Source organism: Rhea americana, unplaced genomic scaffold, assembly GCF_003343005.1.
Source record: "Rhea americana isolate MKP2758 unplaced genomic scaffold, rheAme1 scaffold_1, whole genome shotgun sequence".
NCBI classification, from domain to species: Eukaryota; Metazoa; Chordata; class Aves; order Rheiformes; family Rheidae; genus Rhea; species Rhea americana.
Genome location: NW_028185038.1, coordinates 7,238,094 through 7,259,725, shown reverse-complemented (window position 1 = coordinate 7,259,725; position 21,632 = coordinate 7,238,094). Strand labels below are relative to the sequence as shown.

The window sequence follows — 21,632 nt, the reverse complement described above, 5'->3', positions numbered from 1 at the left end:
CCTCTTGTGCAGGGTGGGGAGGGGAAATGGTAAAGCCAAACCTCTTTTCAACTCAATTGAAAAATGGTTTTGTTTCAGCTCTGGCATGCATAACCACTCATATTTTGTACAGGGTGTGTTTAGAACAATAAATATAAGTCTATTGATAACAGACTGCTTTTCTAACTTCTAGTCCATGGACCATTAAGAAAAACACTGCAGGTCATGTTGATGGAATGCACTTAAACCTAGTGTCTGCTTACTGTTGTGTAGTGGCAGAAGATGTTGGGAGCAGAACTTAATCTGCTTGCAGATTTTAGAGGCCTCTTCCAAAGGATCTGAACATTCTCACAAATGCTATGTATCACTGAATTAAAATTGGACAAAATTACTGTGATCAGTCTGTTTTTTTCAATCTGTTATTCTCCTGGAAAAATGAAGGAGTGATATGAATGAACTGTTGTCATTTAGTTTTTTCATTTAAAGCATTTTGTTTGTAATGTAATTGTACATGTACTAYATATATAAAATATATATATATATGGATTTGGAACTATAACTGCTCTACCAACTTTTTTAGGCTGTTGAAAAGCATAGATGGCTTTTGGTACGAGGTMTCTCTCTCGTCCTTTCAGATTCTCATGATGCCATAGGTAAAGAGGAGTGTTCCTTTTATGAAAGTTAAGGATGAAGTACTATGTATTACTCTGAACAGGCACTGGCAAGTTCAGCAGGAGGCCGTTCTACATTTTATGCTTTGTACACTGTTGTTTGATGTTCTTCAGGGACCCCAGCACACTTGGATCCAGATGAAGTCAGTGAAGACTATTGATAGTCAGTCATTATGCACTTAAGTTTGGAGGGAGTAGCCAGTTTTCAGGGATTCTTTAGGCAGTTGGCCGTGCTTTCACCCTCCAGGCGAAAGCAGAAAATCCCTATCCTGAGGTTGGAGAGAGTTTTTTTTTCCGGACTTTCCAGGCTCACATAAACATATGTGTGTGTCTGGATACACAGGTTCTGTCTGTCTCTCTGTATAAATTCTTTGTTACTCATCCTGTTAAACTACTTTTAATCAGCCATAGTGCTGTTGCAGTCCTCTGAACAATTGAAAAAAAAATGGCATAAAATAAAATGATGGACAGTAGCCTCAAAATGCCTCTTTGCTTTTCTCTCTGCCACACCCAGCCTGTGCCTTCAAGTTTTATTCAGTGTTTTTCTTGTCTGGAATCATTTCATTATTACTTATCCACATATGTTGATTTGTTTGTTTGTTTATAAAGCAATAGTGTTTAAGCAGTATTACTTACTTATGCTGTTCTGCTTTTATATGCGAGTCAAATATTCTACTATAACCAGAATATTATTGTGTGTATGAGATCACACTCCTTTAATCTTTGTTATGATTTGAGAGAACAGTTAAATCTGCTTTTAACATTAAAATGCCTCTTTTCTTCCTTTTCTTTCTCTAATAGGTAACACCACCCTACAGACAGAAACAGGGAGTATCACAGTAGGTAGGTTCTGCCTTATGTCTCAGATAATACTCTCCCAGTCTTCCCTTCTTTTTTCTAAAAGGTAATTATTTGCAGGGGAGGAAAAAAGGAGGTGATTTCACAAGGGAAGGAGGCCTTCTACCTTTTGATGCCACAATTCCTGCAGGGCCTGGGATGTTAGGCTGAGCCTAGAAAACCTCTCACAGGTTAGGAGAGGACATAAGGACATGAGAGGAAAATTAAGTGTACCTCAGATGTAATCATTTTGCCTTTTAACCTTCTGTATCTTATATTTGTTATTTTCAAAGACTAACTTTGTTTTATTTTTGTATCGTGTAGCATCATGTAGTCGTGATGAAATACATACTGTGTTTTTTTTTAAAAGTCAGCTTCTGGGAAAACTTATAAAACAGTATTTCTAAAATACTACAGTGTACGACAGTGGTTGTTGTTTTTCACAATGAAATATAGCTCTTAATTTTTTATTTTATTTTTTATTTTTAGTAAATTGAGCTTTTATACAGTGCAATAACATAATGTATCATTAAATACTGCATTATGCTAGAAAAATACTAGGGTTATTCTATTTTACTTTTTTTTTTTTACAGTGTATTGACACAGAAGTGCAACACTAACTGGTTATTTCTTTGATAGAAAATTGAAGTAACAAACTGTAGACAAGATTCAGTGTCTCTTTAATGAAATAYTGAAGGATTTCCTCTTCTGTAAATAAACATGTTTACAGACCCAAATCTCAAAGTCTTCTTCCCAGTATTAAGCATCCTGCAGGAATGAGCTGTACTATTATAACCTTTTTTTATACTTCTAAACAATCTGTATTAATATCCCTGGAAAATGAATGCAGTACACATTCTTATGAGTTAGTCATTAAACCACAGACTTAAATTCAGGCCTGTTACTCTGTTTTTCCTTCTGTTAAATAAACTCATGGAATATGAGAATTATTTAATAATGTTTTTTTTAGCACAGGATATGATTATTTCCAACCAATGATGATCATTTTCCTTAATTAATCAAGCTTAGTTTAAACATTAGGAAGTATTGTAAAGCTGAACAGTTTTATTTTTCAGATTTCAATTCTGAAAGGATTAGTTATACCTAACCTTTTCCTAGAGAGGGTAAAACCCCATCTAGATTCTTGAGGATTTTTTTTCCAAAGGCAGAATGCCTTTTAAGATCCAGTGGATCAATTCTTAACAAGTTGAGATTAAAAACAATTTTTAATTGTTTTGACAAAGTTCAGAAGTAGAAGCCTTCATGTATGAAGAATATAGGGCACAGGATAGCTTGCTGGATTGCCAGATATTGACAGAAATAGGAAGAAAAAGGCAGATCTGACTTTTGGGCTGGATTTTCGTAGGCATGCAGATACCTATTTCTTTGCAGGCCAAATGTCAACCTCCAACTCTTAATAAAACTGTTAACGAAAACCTTTTCTTCACTGCTGCAGCCTTTTTACATCCATAGGTTTTTGAATTTCTGCTGCTCTTGGGCTACAAAGGTGTTGCTGTTTTAGCTAATCTGAGGTTGGGATGCTTATGCCCAGCTACAAGGAAGGTTGATTAGTCTTTTAATGAAGATCCTGAAGAATATGATGTATATTTCCAAAGTAGGTCTAAAACTTGCAGGCAACATTGAGTTCATATTGTCATTCACTTGTGTACTCATGTAGAGAAATTCATATTGCATACATCCTATAAAAAGCAGGAAACAGTGTTGCTGGACCTTGCTGGGTCTGAGAGAGTTCAGTTCTAGAACTCCTACCTCTCAAAGCAGGAAATAGAAAAATTATTCTTCTTGTCACCCAGTTGAGGTTGTAATTTTATATCGTTAGTAATGCATTTTATTTGTTAACTGGAAAATGTACTCATCTCTAGATTTCAGAGATGTATCCTTAACTTTTGGGAGATTTATTTACAAGTCTAATTAATTCATAGTTGAGGTCCTGGGATGTTTTTCAGAGTATTAGCCTGGGAAAAAGCAAACAATTGTATAGATTGACAGTTTTGTATTCTTGTATAATTCTGCATTAAAACTAGAAACGGGTGCTGKTTTTTTTCACTCTTTTTTCTGTGTATTTTCTTTTAGTTATAGGTAGAACAAGCTGTTTCATCAGCTGAAACAACTGTTTTATCTGATTTATGTCTGGATATTTTGTATTATTTTTACATGTAAATATATTTTTGTTTTTGAATACCGGATCCAAAACTGTGACTTGAAGTGTCCAGCACAATAAAGAACAAAGTTTCAACTTTGTCAAAAACCTATATAGCAGCTACTTGATATTTGAATATGGTCCTGACATGAAGGTGAACTAAGGTGTCTGAGACTATCCATTGTGTTGTGAGTGTGGGGTTATAAAGCAATTCCCTAGTACAGAGATAGAAGGCCAGAATTTGCTTTTGAGAAGGATTATTTGATTATGGAAAACAAAAATAGTGTTCAAAGTGTTTTTTGGATAGCTGAATAATAAAACAATACACAGTAACTTATCTAGAAGTTATGTTGTATCTGTGATTTTTGCCCTGAGCATTGAACTTTGCATATGTTATCTAAATAATTTTTAAATTAAAACCCCCATTTTTAAGTTCTGTTAAGGACATAAAAGTTTCTTTTTAAAAATACTACTCTTAGATACTTTTTTAACATATGATTCATGCGCAAACTTGGCTCATAATAGAAATTCCTTCTGTTGATACCATCTTTGCTATGTGCTTTAAGTATGTTATGTTCTTGCTTTCATTTTAAAGGTCCTTCATCTTCTAACCTCATATCTCAGAACTTGGTTGGTCTTTGTATTCTGCTAATGACAAACACAATTCTTTCACTTGTTCTTTTGCTTTCTTCTATGCTATATCCTGTACTAAGCCACTCAGCTTGCCTGCTTTCTTCCATATGGTATTTTATAAAAAGTATGCCTGCTCTCCAGGCATGCCAGGGTCAGCTGCCTTTGTTTATTTTTATCCCTCATGTATCCGGATATGAAAAAATCAAAGATGTAAAAAAATTGTGAGAGTCCATTATTGTGGATATATTAATATGTATTGAGTTACTTCCAACTTTATCATCACCATCCTCGTTTCACTGTTCCCCTACCCTCTCTCTATTAAGGGACTTTTTTCCCTTTGTCTCATATTGAATGTAGGTTGTGTTGTTCTGGACATTTTATATACTGGAGAAAATAATTTTTAAATCGTGAGCATACAGTAAAAGCAGCTGTTGTCTAAGAATTAGGAATTACTCTTGCTGCTTAGAAGTATAAATGTGTTTAACTTCCACATGCATTGTTTTAGCAATTAGTTTTAGTGACTGCTAATGATTTTAGTTTAATAGACTAATAATGTAATTCTACTTACATTAATGTATTTGATGTATGTAGTTTAGCTTTTTATAATAATTAAATCTTCCATCATGCTTCACATATGATGGAATCTTACGTTTTTTGTTGCCCTTAACCAAATCGTAATAAAGATCTTATATTTTGCCATTGAAATTAATGAAGAGTTTTCCACTGATTTTTAACGTGAATAAAGTCAGTTATATACTATTGGGAAAAGTAAAGATGTTTTTGCTTGGGTTAAGGCAAGATCTCTTGTGTTCATTCCTTTGTTCCATTCATTTTTGGTTTTATAAAATGGAGAGAGGAGATACTAAATGTATAGTGCTGTGAATAAGCTTTCATTTGTCACTCATCTTTTTTTTTCAAATTACTTGATTTATGAATTATCCTTTAAACTGTACTAGCAGAAAGGCTAGATGTAGAGAAGGCTAGATGTGGTTTTTTTTTTTTTTTTTTTTTTTTAGGCTTCACTGTATTAATGTAAACCTTTCATTGTAAATTTTTAAATGTCTATGATGTCTTACAATTTTCGTAATTCAAAAGAATGGAACTGCTCTGACGTTTTAACAGAAGAGATTCTGTCAAAGCTTGTCATTTTTCTTGATGTTCCTCTGTGGACTTTCTGTAGAGCACCTTTTAAGATTCATCCATGAAAACTGAATTCTGGGTATTTCTTTATGTGACTATTAATATAATATCTGCATAATACTTCGTCTATCAGTTTGTATAACTTTTATTTTTCTTAATTGAGAATTAACATCTTTGTTGGAACACACTGCTCCAATTTGATCTTGGGCACATACAGCGTTGCCCATCTGGGACTGGAATCAGGCTTCCTCTCTTACGAATTAAAAAGACTAACAAAACTGGTCTCTTTTGTGGAAAAGTTGTTCTCCACAAAGCTTAACAAAACATTATCAAGGACATTTTCCTCACTGCGTTTTTTTGTACTAGCAAATTCTTAAATAGCTGAAGTTGCTCAAGAGTGACCATCTGTTCTGTACTCGTTAAAACGATTCATCCTTATATTTCCCCTTGAGTTGTCAGTCCTCAACAATTTCTGAATTTAAAGTATCCACTTCTTTACTCTTTTTTATCCTGTTATTCACGTTAGTCTCAGCTAAAGCTAGGTATGTATTTACATATAAAAATAAATGTCCTTACTGCTTTTCTTGTCATATATTGTCTCCATTGTTATTTCAGTTATGCATTTTGTCATACCAGACTGTGCTATTTGATGCAGGATAAATTTTCTTGTTGTAATACATCTTTTTTTTTTTTAATCTAACCTGCTTTTGCATTTGAAAACTGATAGAGAGGAAGGTTTCATTAAATAACCCTTGATCTCTGTAAAGTAGTGCCAGCTGATTGTGCTGCATAGACTGTTAGCAGTTGTTTTTCCTGAAAGGGGGTCACTATCCTATCGGAAGTCTCTTTATTTCTTCATAGTGCAGACAAAGAAGCTAATTGCATGTTTTGTTTAAAAACAAAAGTTGGATGTTTCCTGTATGTGTTGCAATCAAATCTGTCAGGCTTTTGTGGAGACTAATTGATTGGCTGTTACTAAATTTAATGGGGGATATTTGTAAAAATAGCTTTTATTTGAAAACATTGATTGTTACCAATCCACTACACATGCACACACACACACACACACACACGGTGTATATGATAATTATCAATAAAATGTTTATTGTGACTTAGCTAAGTAAAACTTTTTTTTTCCAGGTCATTAATTTCGATTCATGTAGATTCTTTTTTTCTTCAGGTTTAGAACAGAAATTCTTTAGCATACAAGTTGTTCAGATGGGAAAACCATTCACATCCTGTTCTATTTTTTATCATTGTTTTTCTTGTTAGCCAAAAGACGGTGATAGCTCAGTCAGCTGACTGAACAGGGACTGGCCACTTTCCTCCTCCTCCTTGTTTTCGACTCTGAAGAAATCATTTAAGCTGTGGGATAATAATTCCTTTTCACGTTTTTAGTGTTGCATACTTTGACCTTCTACATCCATGCTTGAGATCTTGAATCAAAAGAGCTCCAGTTCAGTTTGTTTAAAACTATATGGAAATCTTTAAGGGTATATATGCTAGACATCCTGGTTAGTTATGGTTATTCAAGTGCATTCTGCCATGAATATTTTCACTTCTTAAAATCGACAAAATCCAGTCAGGTTTGATTTTGTTGTTTTGGGTAGCTCTGAAAGTTTGACTGTATTTCTCAATGTACATCCAGAAATTAAGAAAAAAAAGGAAGGAAGATTATAGTAATAATCCTTTTTTTTTTTTTTTTTTTTTTTTTTTTTTTTTCCCCAGATTCCTCAGATGGAAGTTTAAAAGCTTCTACACAGCATGGAGCAATAGATGTATATGTCAGTCAATTGAGAAAAGTGGATCTGAAATCCCAGAAAGGTTAGCAAACTGGAACAAATGTGGGTTTTTTTGTGGCAACCTATGATATAAAAGAAAGGGCATGAGGGTTTTTTTTTATCTGTCTGGAAGAAAACAGTTTTTAGTGATTGCTGGTTATCTATATTCTCATTTACCTCATCGTTAGAAAACGTATATAAAAACTTACAATATAGTAAACTCTATAGAGGAAAAAGATATATAAGTAGATCTACAGATTTTTTTTTAATGCTTTTATTTTTTTTATGACAATCTACCCAGCAGAATTCTGTGGAGCTGAGTTGTTTTGCAGCCTTCTTCTGCCTTGAGTACRGTTTACTTCATGATGCTGATATGTTTGTGCCGTGGCAAATATGACAAGCTTACATTGCTTTTTCCGTGCCTTTTCCTAGTGAAATCTGATGTTATATATTGAGAAGACTCTGAACTTAAACAGGAAGGCCAGAAAAATAGTGATGAGAAGGCCTTTCCTTAGCATTCTCTCTTATTTCTGCTGACTATTCACTAGAGCTTTCCTGTTAAAAACTCACTCCTGAAGTTAGATTCATAGTTTTGACATGCAGAAGATATGGTATTGTAAACACAAAACTCTGGTCATGTGTTGTTAGTCTCAGTTTGGCAAAAAACACTACAGTGATTTGTACTCAACTTGGCATCATGTTAGATGGTTTGGATACTTCAAAAGAGCATGATGTTTGGTAGCCTTCTCTGGCTGTGTATGAGATATGCTACCCTGGCAGTTCCTGGTAAAAAAATCTAGCAATTAGCTACAGGGAAAGTACTGAAGGAAATGTATTGAAATCACTTGTGAGCCATTCTTCTGTACATGTTGTTCTCATTCCATTTGTGGGAAGAAGTATATTTTTATATTATTTCTTAGTTACCTTTTGAGTCAATAATAACATACATCTCTTTGAGTAGTAAAATTGAATGTATTTAAGAAAAAATAATTAATGTTAATTTCAAAACATTATCTGACATCTCTTCTGGCAGCATAGTTTAGAAAAGGCAAAGTTGATGAAGTTCTGTTTTCATTTACCCTGTAAATTCAGAGTAACAGAGTAACTGCTGACAACTGCTGGGCAGAAAATGTCCCATTCATGGGAGGTCAGCTGCATGTGCATTCTATTTTGAGTAACATCGTTGAGCTAGGCTGAGAGGAATACCCAAAGATGAAGCTCTCTCCCCTTCCTTATGCTAAAGTTTTTGCGCATACAGCAAAATTTAAGTCTGAATTATACTGGCAGTTATTTGCTCTTCAGGAATGTTACAGGCAACTGATTCTACTGAATTCAGATTTCATAGGTAGGGTTGCTTTCTGACTGCTGCATAAACATTTTAATACCAGTTTTCTGATCATGTCCTGATTGAGTTTATGGGGCATGTTTAAAGAAACTCTTTAATATTTTTTCTAAAGTAAATGAAACTAGAGAGCATATACGCAGAAAGTGTGTTCTGAGTTCTGCTATTTTTAGTTCTAATGTGAGACACAACTTCCAAACATTGTGACTGAGTAATTCCAAATACGGCTAAGGCTGGCAGATTCGTGGCCCAGCAATTGCCTTCAATCTGCTGCATAAAGAGCTCATATTTAGGAGAAGCAAAAGTCAGAATTTCCGTTTTAAATCTCAGAAGTAGAGTTATAAGGAACACTGAAGTTGCAGTGTGTTAGTAGATTACACTTTATAGTGACACAGTTTTCAGGCTCGTTAGTCACTTTTGAGTCTTCATCTTCTGAATCCTATGAAGAGCCAGCGCTGTACAATAAAGCAAAGACAACTGCTTGTACTAACAGTGCATAAGTGGCATCTGACTGTTCCAGAGAACAGTTATATTATTTATATAACATGCCATGCAGTAGCTGGGTTAATCATAGAGTCCAGTCCCTTTTCCTTACTCAGAAATGTGGRTATATATGACCAGAAGATGAAGCTGGAGCAGTAATACTCTTAATTATATTTTCTTCCTGTCTCAGGGTTCCTTGCATCATCCTTGTGATAAGGTCCTCCAGTAAGGAGGACTGTTGCTAGCAATATACATCAGTGTTAATTTCCATGCCCCCTATGAAATACCATGGCACCATTTTATGCATGTTACATGTAGTATTCTGGTAATGGTAAATGAAACTATCCTTGTTCTTACTCTTTCAGAGACAGGAAGAGATTACTATCTTTGAAGATTCTTAAAAATTGGGATGATTTTCCTCAAGTTAGCTAAATTGTTGCCTATTTCATGCTTTGATCTCGATGTTAATCTAACTATCTTTCATTTAAATTTATACCAGGTTCTATTACAGTCAAGGTACCTGCCTCTCTCAAAGCTTATTTACAATTGTCTGGGAGAAAAGTGGATGTGAGCTCAGAGATCCGGTTAGAAGAAACACAGAGTGCCTCCAAAGATGATCACGTAACTATAAGTGGTAAGGCTTACTAATTTTGGCTTTCAGTAAATGTCTGTCTGGCATTAGTCAAAGGTATCTGCATTTTTGTACGGTTTTATTACTCTTGGCCTCTTCCTGTGTCATCTGTTTCAGCTTCAAATGTTTGCTTGTGCCAGTGAACTCCCCTTGTTACTAGATGGATTTTTCATTTTGTTTGGTAAATGACTTTTGAATACAAGTGACTGTTTCTCTAACAAAAATCTTAGAGCCAAATTCATCCTCAGCATAATTCCAGTGAATCTGGGAGAAGTAAACTAGGGTATGAATTTGACCCATGGCTTATAAATTTGTTTAAAACATTCTTAGAATTTATTGTTGGCCTAGACAATCTATTAAAAATCTAATGAAACATTTTTTGATGTCTCTGACAAAAAAAAAGGCAGAGTAAAAGGTGCGTATGGCATATTTATAAACAAACATTACTAATGTTAAACAGTGCAGGATAGACTGAGAAATGATGGGTGGGTGRTGGCCAGGAAAGAACAGGAGGAGCTGGAGTACAGAGGAATATAGGGTACGTGGAAAGGCCCCTCGTAATTGCTGGAAACGTTCCTCTACCAATTCTAAAATTGAACTTGGTAGTCCCCTAGTCTTGCTGTTCCCTGCTTTATTCTAAAGTTGTACAGTTCATTGTCAGGGTGTGTATTTCCATCTTCCTCTCCTGACTGGTCCATCTAGAAGCTGTCTCTTGCTGTTAACAATTACTCCCTCTGCTTAAGAGGCAAGGTTAGCGTAACGGATCTGAAGGCTCCAGCTTTCCTTGTGAACGTGTCTTGTCAGTGTGACCTGATATGATAATAGATTGAATGAGGCTTTCAGTTTCTCTCTTTTTTTTATTTTTTTTTTAAGAAAACATACAAAACTTCTTCTCTTCCTCTACATAAAAATGGTAATCCCAAAGTCTTCTAAGCTAGGAAATGTTATAAACATACCTGCAAAACATGGAGTCTGTGTATGTAATACAGTAGTCTTGAAATGTATAGGCATGTCGCTTTCTGCCTTCTGCCTTGAACAGTAACTAGCAGTTAAATTTACTAATAGTTATTAAATACAGCTTTTTAAAAAACATGTTTAAAACTCCAGGTAGTAAGCTTGGAAGGACCCCAGATTCAAGCAAAGTTCCATGCTGTGTATCACTTCAGCAGTAAAACAGTACGTTTCCCAGTGAATGGGATCTCTGGCTGGTCAATCATCTTGTTAACTCTGGCAACATTAAAGATAAGAGTAATGTTTCAAATATACACAGCTGAATTGCTTCTCTGGTTTCATGACCCAGTCAGTGTTTATGCAGGAGAGTCATCGCTGAAGAAGAAGCAATTTTCCAACCCACCATTCTGCATCCAAATGATTTTGGCTGCTTAGGCCAGAAGTGGCTCTGATTAGTTAACCCTCAAATATACATATCCCGAAGCTATGGAAATCAATGAGAAKTGCACACAGACAACAGCCTTTCGCCACTGATTATCAGTTGTTTAAAGAGGTTACGGCATTCCTCAAAAACAATTAAATATAGATCTAAATTTATCCAGATACAGATGAATGAAAAATAGACCCTGAAATGTATTTTCAGCAAGATTCAATTGAACTGTGGTTCTGTGCTGGTCTGAAGTGATATATCTTCATCCATCTTTATACCAATCATCTTCATTGATTGCTAGGCTCAAATAATGTAACCAATGATTTATAGCAACTCTGCTGGCATTTTCTTCTTTGCTAGTCAATAAGAAGCTAAAAACTTGAAGGGATGAAATAGATGGCTCTGGAATGTGCTTTGCTCCTTTCTTACCCCTTTGAAAACAGTGCCTGCTCTTTCTTGGACAAGGCAGTAACATCCTTTGGCACAGCAGAGGAGATGCTTCCTGCTTCTCTTTATCCCACAGAGACAGTGTATTATCCCTGCAGGCCAAGCAGTTGTTCCCTCATTCTGGATGATCCCTTCTTCATAGAATTGATATTTAAGCATTTTTTTGTACAAGTTGATTCTGAAATCATTTAATGCCATTCCTATACCATGAAAACCTTATTTTTTTGCTGGAGTCTTAAATACAGAGTCTATAGCTATACTTCTGCTACAGCTAAAGAAATACAAAAGGGGGAGAGGGGAGGGTATTTTGCAAAGTGGAAAAAAGCTCTGTATCGTAAGCAGATGATAATTTAGATTTTTAATGATTCTGTGGTCAAAGGTTCATTTAAAAATAGGCAGCTTTTCAGAAGCTGGCCAGTTCCCATGTGGATAATGCAAGAACTGGCTGTTTTCAAGCTGCTTTCAGACTTTACTTGCCTCTGGGAGTACAGTGTGAAACCATAGAGTTCTCCAGTGAGAAGATGGGGTATAATTTTATGATTTGAGTAAATTTGCACCTAGTCTATCTCCTGCTCCAGGAAAGCCTCTTCCTTACTGCTATTGTAGCAGCTACACCTTGCTTCCTCCACACTGATGGAGGAAGAAAGTGGGCTGTGAACACACTGACAGTCACATCCAGGATTTTTTGAGGTGGCCAAGAAATAGATCTGGATTTAGTTATAGCAAGAAGATGAGAGAACCTGGAGTGAGGGCTTCAGAGGCAAAGTGTAAAAAGGTGTTTTGCTCCTTTGAAGAGAGAGAGAGACTGACTTTGCTGCAGAACTGCGACACTTGCCAAAGACGGGAAGGAATTAGAGAATGCTGCCAGCATGTGTACTCTTTAGAGTAATTTGCAAGGAGAAGGCATCTGTTTTCACTGACATCAGTAGACCCTTTTGAAAGTAGTATGTATGATATAACAGAGTTTATAAAAATGGATTTTTCATGTGAAGCACTGGTCCAGCTCCCTGTGAAAGCATTTATTAGACTGTCTAATTTGAGAGTGTTCAATAAACTCCAAAAATTTCTAATGGTAATCATGTCACGTCATTCTTCTCCTTTCCCTGGCAAAGAATGTAGGAAGAAAGGATTCTGCTTATCAGAATGCTCTGTAGCGTACTCCTAGCCTTTGCTGCTAGGAGTCTGTGCTTCCCTATTTCTCAAGGTCTGCATGTATTCCTAAATCAGCTGATATAGGAATTTTAGCCTGTGGAGATTAACTGTCTCTGGAACTGTATGTGCTAACAGGAAGGACAGTAGGAAGATATATGTCAAATAATTAAGCAGAAAAGAATTATGATTTGACTTGATGGCCAATTAAACTTAGCTGAATAGTAAGATAAACTTTCTGACGGTAAGTAGTTGTCTAGAGAGGCTATAAATTCTACAGTTCTGCAGATTCTGAAGAACAAGCTAGACAGGCACATCAAGTTAAATATAATGGATCCTCAGGAGATTGCTTTCAGCCCTATTCTCTCTTGTCCTAAGTTGATGTGACCATCTGCTCCTCCTACTCCAAAGCGACTCCAAAGGAGGGTTTTGAAGGATGTGGGTGGATTAATTTGGGGAGTAAACAAATGCAGGCAGTGGGCAGACTTCCCCTCACTTGCATTGCCAATTGGTGTGTCGACAACTGTAAGCTGACTGGAAAAAGTCTTGCAATCATGTAGAGTTTCTTTGGATCCTTGTAGCTCATGGTGTCAATTTCCAAATCAAATTGTCTGGAATATAATCAGGTTTTTACATCATGTAAATCTTCTAGCTCTGRTGCCAAGGACTGATCTGATTCCAGATCTTTTTCCATTCTAGGCTCCAGTTCTAGTCCCAGCTTCATATCCAGCAGCAACCTTTGACCTGATGCCATCAATTTACTTAGTGCCAAGTGAGATTTCAACTTTCGCAGTTGCTTATTACTCCATCTGGTTTTCAGTGCTTGCATGAGTTTCCTTGGTGGAAGTCCCACAGTGTCACAGGTGTTCCTTAGTGGCCACAAATATTTGTCTTTGCAAGTTACCATGTCTCTCTATTCTTTCTTTCTCAAATTGGCAAACCAGCCTTTTCCTTTATAATTTTCTGTCCTCTTACAAAGTACGTGCTGTTTGGGGATGRTTGTCTTCTCTCAAGTCAGGAGACATACTTGCTCCATGTTTCATCCAGCATTGTAACATTTGCAGCACTTAACAGGATTTTTAGCTTTTGTTACTAATACCACCCATCTATAGCACTATAGCTTTCCTAAGCTACATTTGAATAGTCCCTCTCAGAGCCTTGCCTTCTGGTGATCATGCACACAGGTAATATCTTCTTTTTCACATCAGTTTATACCTGTTCTTAGATCTTCAGCCTGGGTGTTACTTTCTCTAACCCTTTTTTCCTTTGAAAGTTTCCAGGTAGATGTTGCCTCTTTCTTGCATGGGGTGAGCCAATATCGGAACTCCTTAGGCAACCTTCTTCTTCGCATGCCTCTGGAAAAACCAAACTTGCCTAATTTCTAGGTGTTTTTGAAAAGACAGGCATTGTCTCATCTCTGCCTTTTCAGGTTTCTCCATGAATTTAGTTAGTCTTTTCACTCTGATTCCCAGGTAGATTGTGATGAAAGACCCCTTTCTCATTAGGAACAGACACTTATTCAAGCACGGACAGAAATAATAAAGGTTTTATGTGTGTGTGATGTTAAGCCTGGAATCTCCTCTGAAGTGTGTATGGAATTCAGACAGATTGTTTCCTACCATAATCTGCCTCAATAACTGATTTTTCACTGGACACAGAATGGCTCTTCATCCCGTGGTACTGGCGGAGCTGCCTGTGAAATGCTTACCCCTTAGGATTTCTCCAAAGTTTGGCTCACCAGTGTGCAAAAATGATTTGATTGCATGAGTCTTGTGCCAGGCTTTATGGATGTATTCATTGCTTTTGTTACCTGGAATTCGGTGTTACTTTACATGTTTCTACCTACACAGAATTCCAAACTAAACCCAAATACAGTTGAAGGGGCCATGAGTGACATGAGGCAAGCAACTGGTCTTTAAAAGGGAAATAATTGAAAGATTTTTGCATCATGGCAGTGCTTTGAAACTTAATTTTCTTCTGAAATGTAGCAGCTGTCAAAGTGTAGCACTTTGCAGCTTGTCTCTGTTGTATTTGGACTTACTGTTCTGATCCCAGGAGCAGCACTGTTCAGTGCTGTGACTGTGATTATTTTCTGTATTCTCTTCAGAATTTTCCTTTCCTAGAAGCAATTGTTATTGAATCTTTGTCACTAGAATTGAGTGGAAAGAACTTTCTTTCGTAGTTTCATGGTGTCCCCCTGAACACTGTTACTCTGCGAAGTCTTGATCCTTAAGCAGTATTTTTAAAAAAGCAAACAATAATCCCAGGTTGTATCTGGAAAAGATTACATTCCTTCAAGTCAAATAGCAAGTTCATCCAACTTCTTAAAAACACATCAGATGAGATGCTATCCCCAGGTTTTTATTGGTTTCAGCTTGCATTTAACTCAAGCTGCTCACAGTCTTGGAGTCACACCACAGTCCTAGCAATACTAGTGAACAACCTTAAGTTTTCTCTGAACAGGGGAGAATATAAGTTTAGAGTTAAAATAACATTTTTTCATCTAACAGTTCTACATGCTTTGAAATTGAAGAATCCAAGGTTTGAATCTTGATTGCAAGGGTTAATTTCCTAATTTTGCACACATTTTCTCCTGAAAAACTTTGTTCTCTTGGGATTCAGAAYTTGTCTTGTGTTGGCCTTCCATGTGTTCATGTGTTAAGGATTTTTTGTAGGATTTTTTTTTTTTTTAGATTTGAAGTAATTTTGCTATCAATTTGCATTTAAAATAAGCCCATTTTTATATATTTTATTATTTGAAAGTAGAATTCTTTTTAACTTCTCAAGTCTCCAAGAAAATGAACAAATAAATGATCAATACTTAACTGAGTAAAGTTTCCTAAAGGTATTTTCTGCCTTTCTTCATAGAATTTTTTTTTCCTAGCTGTTAAATAGAAAATGTGGCCTGTCACACCCTGGTGCATCTAGCTCTTTCTGAACTCATACTGTTGTCTTAACTGATGGGTTTTGAAACAAAATCCTTTCTTTTCCTGTCAGCAATCCAAAAGTCTGCTGGCTTTTGTGCTTTGGTCATGCTAGCAAACTCATCCTCAGAATCCACTTACAACCTCACAGTATGCACAGTAAAGGCAGTAATCAGAGTTAAAACCAAATTCTGATCAACAGTTCTCCAACTAGCTCTTGTTGCTTGATTGGAGCCTAGCACACGTAACTAATTATGTTTGATTTGAACCTGCTACTGGCAGTTTTAAGATCTGCAACCCTAGGGAGTGGAACTTGATACTGACTTAACTGTGARGAGTTTGATTTTTGCATTCCCTTCACAGGCAAATCGCCAAAAAAAGCATACGGAACAAAACATTTTTCCTAAGTTCACATAGGAAATACAAAATRAGAAACAGAACTGAGACAGTAACTCAGCTTTGAAACAACTCTGATTAATTTGTTTCTGTGTTTCTTTAGAACTCTAACTTGCTAGCTATCCTGTAGCAGGAAGCAAGCAGTGTATTAAACTTTAGTCATCCGTATGACCGTTTCTGTGGTTCAGCATTTGTTCCTTCTACAGAAGTACAAGAGACAGTGACAAAAATAAGWGAGAGGAAATGATCGAGACCAAGCACTTCAATTTGCACTTTCTGGAAATCAGTCTCTGCCCTACATTTGCTGTATTCTTTCTCCTTAAAAAAAATAAATAAAAATACATTTTTACTGCTCTACAATTCTGTTAAGGGCCCAGCTGAAATTATTTTCYTTTGCGTTTCTTTGTTAATTCATTTTTTTGACGCCTGGAGGTATTTCCTGTTTAAAATTGAGACTGATCTCATGTTTTAAGAGCTATCACTGCTTAAAAGACAGATTTTGTTTTCAATTCTGTTTCTCTGACACAATGCTMTTGCAAATCAGTCATTCAGCAAATCTTTCTGGGGAACTGAATTTTCAGCAGTAATAGCTTTCATACATATCACAATTTTCCAACTTTATGATGATCTTCATAGATGCATTTTGAGTCCATACTTAGATGGAGAATAGAACTGTGGGTTCTACTTCTTGCAACTGCCTTCTAGTAGGAAGGATACAGTAAGTGTGTGGTATGGTTGCTGAAGGTAACAGGCATCTCCTGAGGAGTGCAGAAATTGTACTAGGACATCTGCAAGGAGATGCTTGAAGACATGTTGAGGTCTGCTAACAAAGGATACTGAAATACCTCTCCATTCAACAGGAGAACTGAACCAGTGTTGGACTTCTCTGAAAATCCTGTACATGAAACAATATCTTGGCCTGCTAGTCTGTTGATGTGGTTTGGCCCATAATGTTAAACTAATCTCACTTAACAGTACCAAAGAGTTGAAATGTTATTGAAAAATTCTGGCATGTAGAGTTAAGTTGTGGAAACCAAGGCAGTGATGTCAGCTGGAGTCTTGCCATTGCTTTTGACATGGCCAGAATTTCACTTCAGCTATGTTACAGGTCAGAGCAGAGCATGTTTGCAAAGTTGCCTCAGAGCGTTGCTTCCCTGCCATCCCTCAGGCTATGCCAGGCTCAAATGAGTTCTAAACTTAGAATATACTCTGTTGCATAAACACTAAAATAGCAATAAAAGACATCTTGTAAAGATAACCCAAAGTGAAGACTGATCTTTTGATAAAGGCACTGATTTGGAACTCAAAAGGTCTCAGTTTAATTCCCAATTTGGTCATAAATTTTCTGTATAAACTTGGAAGGTCACTTAATCTCTCTGGACCTTAGATTTAACTGTAAAATTAGAATAATGGGAAATTTTCTCCTTTGTCCTTTAAGCAGTGAGCTTTTCATAGTATGACACTGCATACTAAGTTAATGTCACACGTGTCGATGATGGAGACCTTTCTGTTTCTTTAAGCCATTAGTGTAGAAACAGTAGCAGCAACATGTCTGGTCATCCTGTAAATTAGATCTTACCGGTGTTTCTTGTCCGTATTTGGAACTGAGATGAAAACTTCTCAAATTACCTAGCCAGATCATTAATATATTCATATTTCCTAGACCATGATAAAAATCTGTGATACTGTATAATAGAAAAATACATCCCTATAAATTTGCTTAATAATGTATTATGGGAAAGGATGAATGTGAAGAACAGTGTCAAGAAGAAAAAACAAACTCCTGTAAATTCTACCAAATAAAGTCTTGTGATGTATTTTGAGGGAGTTTGAAAAAAGTTGATAGGAAGACGATGTTCACTGCGTGTCACATTAAGCTAAACAGAGCTCTTTTCCAGGTCACATGAATCAGGGCAATGAAACAGACAAATGGATTAAGGCTGAAGCACAAAATGGCAAAGTGTCTCTTAAAAGCCAAAGCTGGATCCAGTCCATGAAGCTGAAGACTCCTTAAAGGTGAAATTAGGCCAAAGTTATCAAATCAAGGAATCATAAAGTAACGCTTCGGTAATATTATGGAACTTTGATACTTATTCTTATCATAAGATATAAACAATTGTGAAAATAAGAGATTTTTAACCCAACATTTACCAGTGACAGTGGCTGGTGCTTAATGGCTATACTTTACTGATTTACTTATCATACTCTTTAGGAACTACAAGATCTTACATATTTAGAATTTGTATAACTTGACCTACTTACCAAGCCAGTTTGAAAGCTGGTAACTTTCAAACGAGAGTTCAGAGCTATCATAAAAGAAATTTCCAACACAATATTTGAAAACATGAAAACTTACTTCCAAGGTGACATGCTCTGCAAGCTTTTATATTTTTAAGTGAAGTATCTCATTACTGCACGACCTTTATTAGTTTATGCAAAATGCTGAGAATTTTCTTCAACCAAATTACTTATCATGGATAGGATAAAACTGCTTCAGCGACTGTAATTCTTACTTGGTTTTCTTGTTTGATATTTGACCCTAAGCAATTTCTGCCTTATGTATGGGCACTGWATGTATAAAACTATATTGTTGCATGTCATCATGGGCCTCTTATGGGTAGAAACAAGAAGTCCAGCCATGTGTACCACTGTTCATCTGCTAAGAAAAGCTTTTAAAATAAATACTCACAAGTGCAATGGATCTGGCTGATTCCAGGGAGAAACATTCCACCAAATGGACTTCAGATAAAAATCCTTATAACGTACGAACATTCTCCTAAAGTAAGAGTTACCAAAGAATGGAAGTATTGAGGTAATAGATGAGAGCTATAACCTGAATATTTGCTACATTTCCAGTGGTATACTGTCAGCTTTGCATGACAGGACTGTAAGCTCTTTGAGGCAGAAAAGCAGAGGAAGGATGTGAGGAAGGTTTGTATGCCCTGAACAAGATACCATGACTGGAGGTTTTGGTATTATACCAAATGGTAATAAAAACATGCAATAAAGTAAATTGAACTTTTAAAAACTTTTCAATTTATATATTTTCCCTTACAAAGCAAATACTGAAATTTGTTTTTTTAAATCTGAAATGTAATAATTCCTGCCAACTGAGTGGGTGGAGAGAAACAAAGAAGAGTTTGTAGTGTCAACTAAGGTTTTAAGTTGCAAGAATGTTTGTATATACTGTAAATCATAATGGTACATCCTAAAATGACCTTCCCCATGGAAAGTTTTATTACCCCTTGCTAATGCACTTCAGGACTTAAGGGCAGCATTTTTACTTCAATTCAAATTGTTTAAAGACTATATTCTGTTCCCTATTGCATGTACTGTTTGGATGGGATTGGCACTGATGTATATGGCAAATTATATATATTTTTATATAAACACATACACTAATATATAAAACGTTACTATAACTAAAATCAACATAATATTACTTGTTATTGCTACACTACTGTTAAAAGATTTGAAATTAATAAATGTGTAAAAGTTTTTTAAATTTTCTGGAAATTTTTTCAAACTAATACTTTCTGTGCACTGCTGCAGGTATATGCATTTCTAAATTCACATTGCACTTGAAAATAAAAATGATGTGGTAGATGTTTCACAAAACTGAGTCCTTTCAATTGCTCTGATTTGTCTGGAATACAAAGCCCATCAGCCTCAGTTGAGTCAGTTGGACAGCTGCATCAGCAACTTAGGGGAAAGCATGAGAAAACATTATTTCTTGCACTTTCAAATGTAAGCAAAGTAATGCATTCATTTTGTAAAAGTAGTCGCAATTAAATGTTAGAATTGCTAGTTATTTACTTAAAGGAAGTTTAAGCACCAAGAAAATTTGTACTACCACTAAAGCTACTGTGATTAAAATCATTCCAAGTTAGATGTTGATACCAGCTTAGAACATTACTGTAAAGGTCAATAATGAGCTAAGGAAGACAAATCTTTGGGAGTTTCCCCAAAGACATATGAGTAATGTCTTGTTCTGCTCTAATAAGGTGAAACTCTTTATTTTTCTCTATAAAAGGAAAGATTAGTTATCAGTAAATAGAATCTGAGTGGTAAATTCCAGGTGTGCTATGTGCTCCTTTTCTTTCTACATTTGATGAGAAGATGATCTTAAAACAGGAGAAAATTTATCCTTTACTTTTCTATCATCTGTGCTCCTTTTTTTTTTTTTTTTTTTTTTTTTTTTTTTTTTTTTTTTTTTTTTTNTAGTCCACAATTCAGATCTGAAAATGTAAACTTCAGCTGGCTTGGAGAGTTGAATTCTGAGCCTGGTAAGTCTTTAATGTGAACTAGTGCTGGGGTTGTGCAAGTGACTGCTTAAAAATAGAGAACTGTGCTTATATGTGTATTTATAGCTGTATATTACAGATAGTTATTTAAACACTGTTATTGATAACAAACAGTCGTGTGAAATGTGCAACTCTGGGAACTCAAAGTGTTTATGTCCTAGAAAAGACCTTCATAACAAATGAGAACCTCAAACACATACACATTTATTAACTGTTTACTCTGTATGAGTTTACAAAAACTTCAAATTATTGAAAGATGAAGACAGCTTGAATCAACATCTGAAAGTCAGCAGTGTCTTTTCAGTACAGCTGTGTTGCTTGAAGGCACATATGCTCCTACTAGAAGGATTCATAATGCATCCTTACTCATTCAGCAAGAGAGTTGTCTTTTATTAAAGGATTATTAATTTTAAGAAAAATATTGTAGTGTCTTGTCATGTTCTATTGAAAAACAAGTGGAACTATAGATGTTGTATAGTTTCTTCAGTTTTCATTTTGAAGGATTTGTTTATTCAAGTTCTAACTGGTGTTATTTGGTGAAGGTGAGTATGTTACCGTTTCTGTCGTACCCAACCCAGGGAGGAGGGTCAGCATCATTATGCTCTTGTTTCTCCAACTTGGCTGTGTATTTCAGGACAGCTTGTCTGCAACAAGAGTAAAAAGGGGGGAGTTTTTTTTTTTAAAAAAAAAAAACAGAGGCTATACCTACAAAGAACAGCAAAAGCTAAGTGAAGTGATGTAGAGTTTCTTGCTTTAACTGAAACTACCAATATTACAAGAGGTGTCTTGGAAACTAGAAGAAAAAGGTAAGTGGTTAGATCATCGTTACAAAATAAATTAGGTTGGGAGGGGCCTTTGGGGGTCATTTAATCCTGCCCAGCAGATCTCACTAGATCAGGTGGCTCAGGGCTTTGACCAGCTAAGCTCTGAATATCTCCAGGTATGGAGATTGCACAGCCTCTCTGGGCTCTTGTTCCACCCTCTGACCCAACCTCATGATAAAAAGTAGTTTCATTTCAGAATTCTRCATTATGCCAGCTCATCTGTTACCTCTTGTCCTATCAGTGTGCTTCCTCTGAGAAGGGTCTGGCTCTGTCTCCTCCTCTGTCCTCTGATCAGGTAGTTGGAGAGAGCGATAAGATCCTCCCCACCCCATGCCTTCTCTTCTTTAGGCTGAACAAACCCAATCCTCTCAGCCTGTCTTTATAAATCATGTGCTCCAGMCCCCTAAAAATCTTGGTGGCCCTTATCTTAACTTGCTGCAGTTTGTAAGTGTCTTGTACTGAGGAAAATACGGATTTTTGGAACTGAGAGTAGGCTATTCCATTGGATTAACAGCATTGTGGTTTGAAGAAGGCTTAACACCAAACAAA

The 21,632-nt window shown here is 36.0% G+C and overlaps 2 protein-coding genes across 7 annotated transcripts in view; one reads left to right on the top strand and one right to left on the bottom strand.

The window, feature by feature from the left end:
- The window catches only part of FAM185A (family with sequence similarity 185 member A), a gene marked incomplete at its 5' end in the record, with an annotated part of 41,449 nt that extends 21,876 nt beyond the window's left edge, over window positions 1-19,573 (top strand). The window contains 4 exons of the mRNA XM_085325710.1: window positions 1,452-1,493; window positions 7,150-7,245; window positions 9,527-9,661; window positions 17,854-19,573. Coding sequence (XP_085181836.1) covers window positions 1,452-1,493; window positions 7,150-7,245; window positions 9,527-9,661; window positions 17,854-17,969 — 389 coding nt within the window. The remainder of the gene's footprint in view (window positions 1-1,451; window positions 1,494-7,149; window positions 7,246-9,526; window positions 9,662-17,853) is intronic.
- Window positions 19,574-20,443: 870 nt separating this feature from the next.
- FBXL13 (F-box and leucine rich repeat protein 13) overlaps window positions 20,444-21,632 on the bottom strand; it is a 101,316-nt gene continuing 100,127 nt past the window's right edge. For 5 of the 6 annotated variants that reach the window (XM_085298467.1, XM_085298456.1, XM_085298516.1 and 2 more), the window contains one exon: window positions 20,444-20,903. In XM_085298467.1, coding sequence (XP_085154593.1) covers window positions 20,789-20,903 — 115 coding nt within the window. In that variant the 3' untranslated portion in view covers window positions 20,444-20,788. The remainder of the gene's footprint in view (window positions 20,904-21,632) is intronic. The other variant, XM_085298492.1, reaches the window with a different exon arrangement.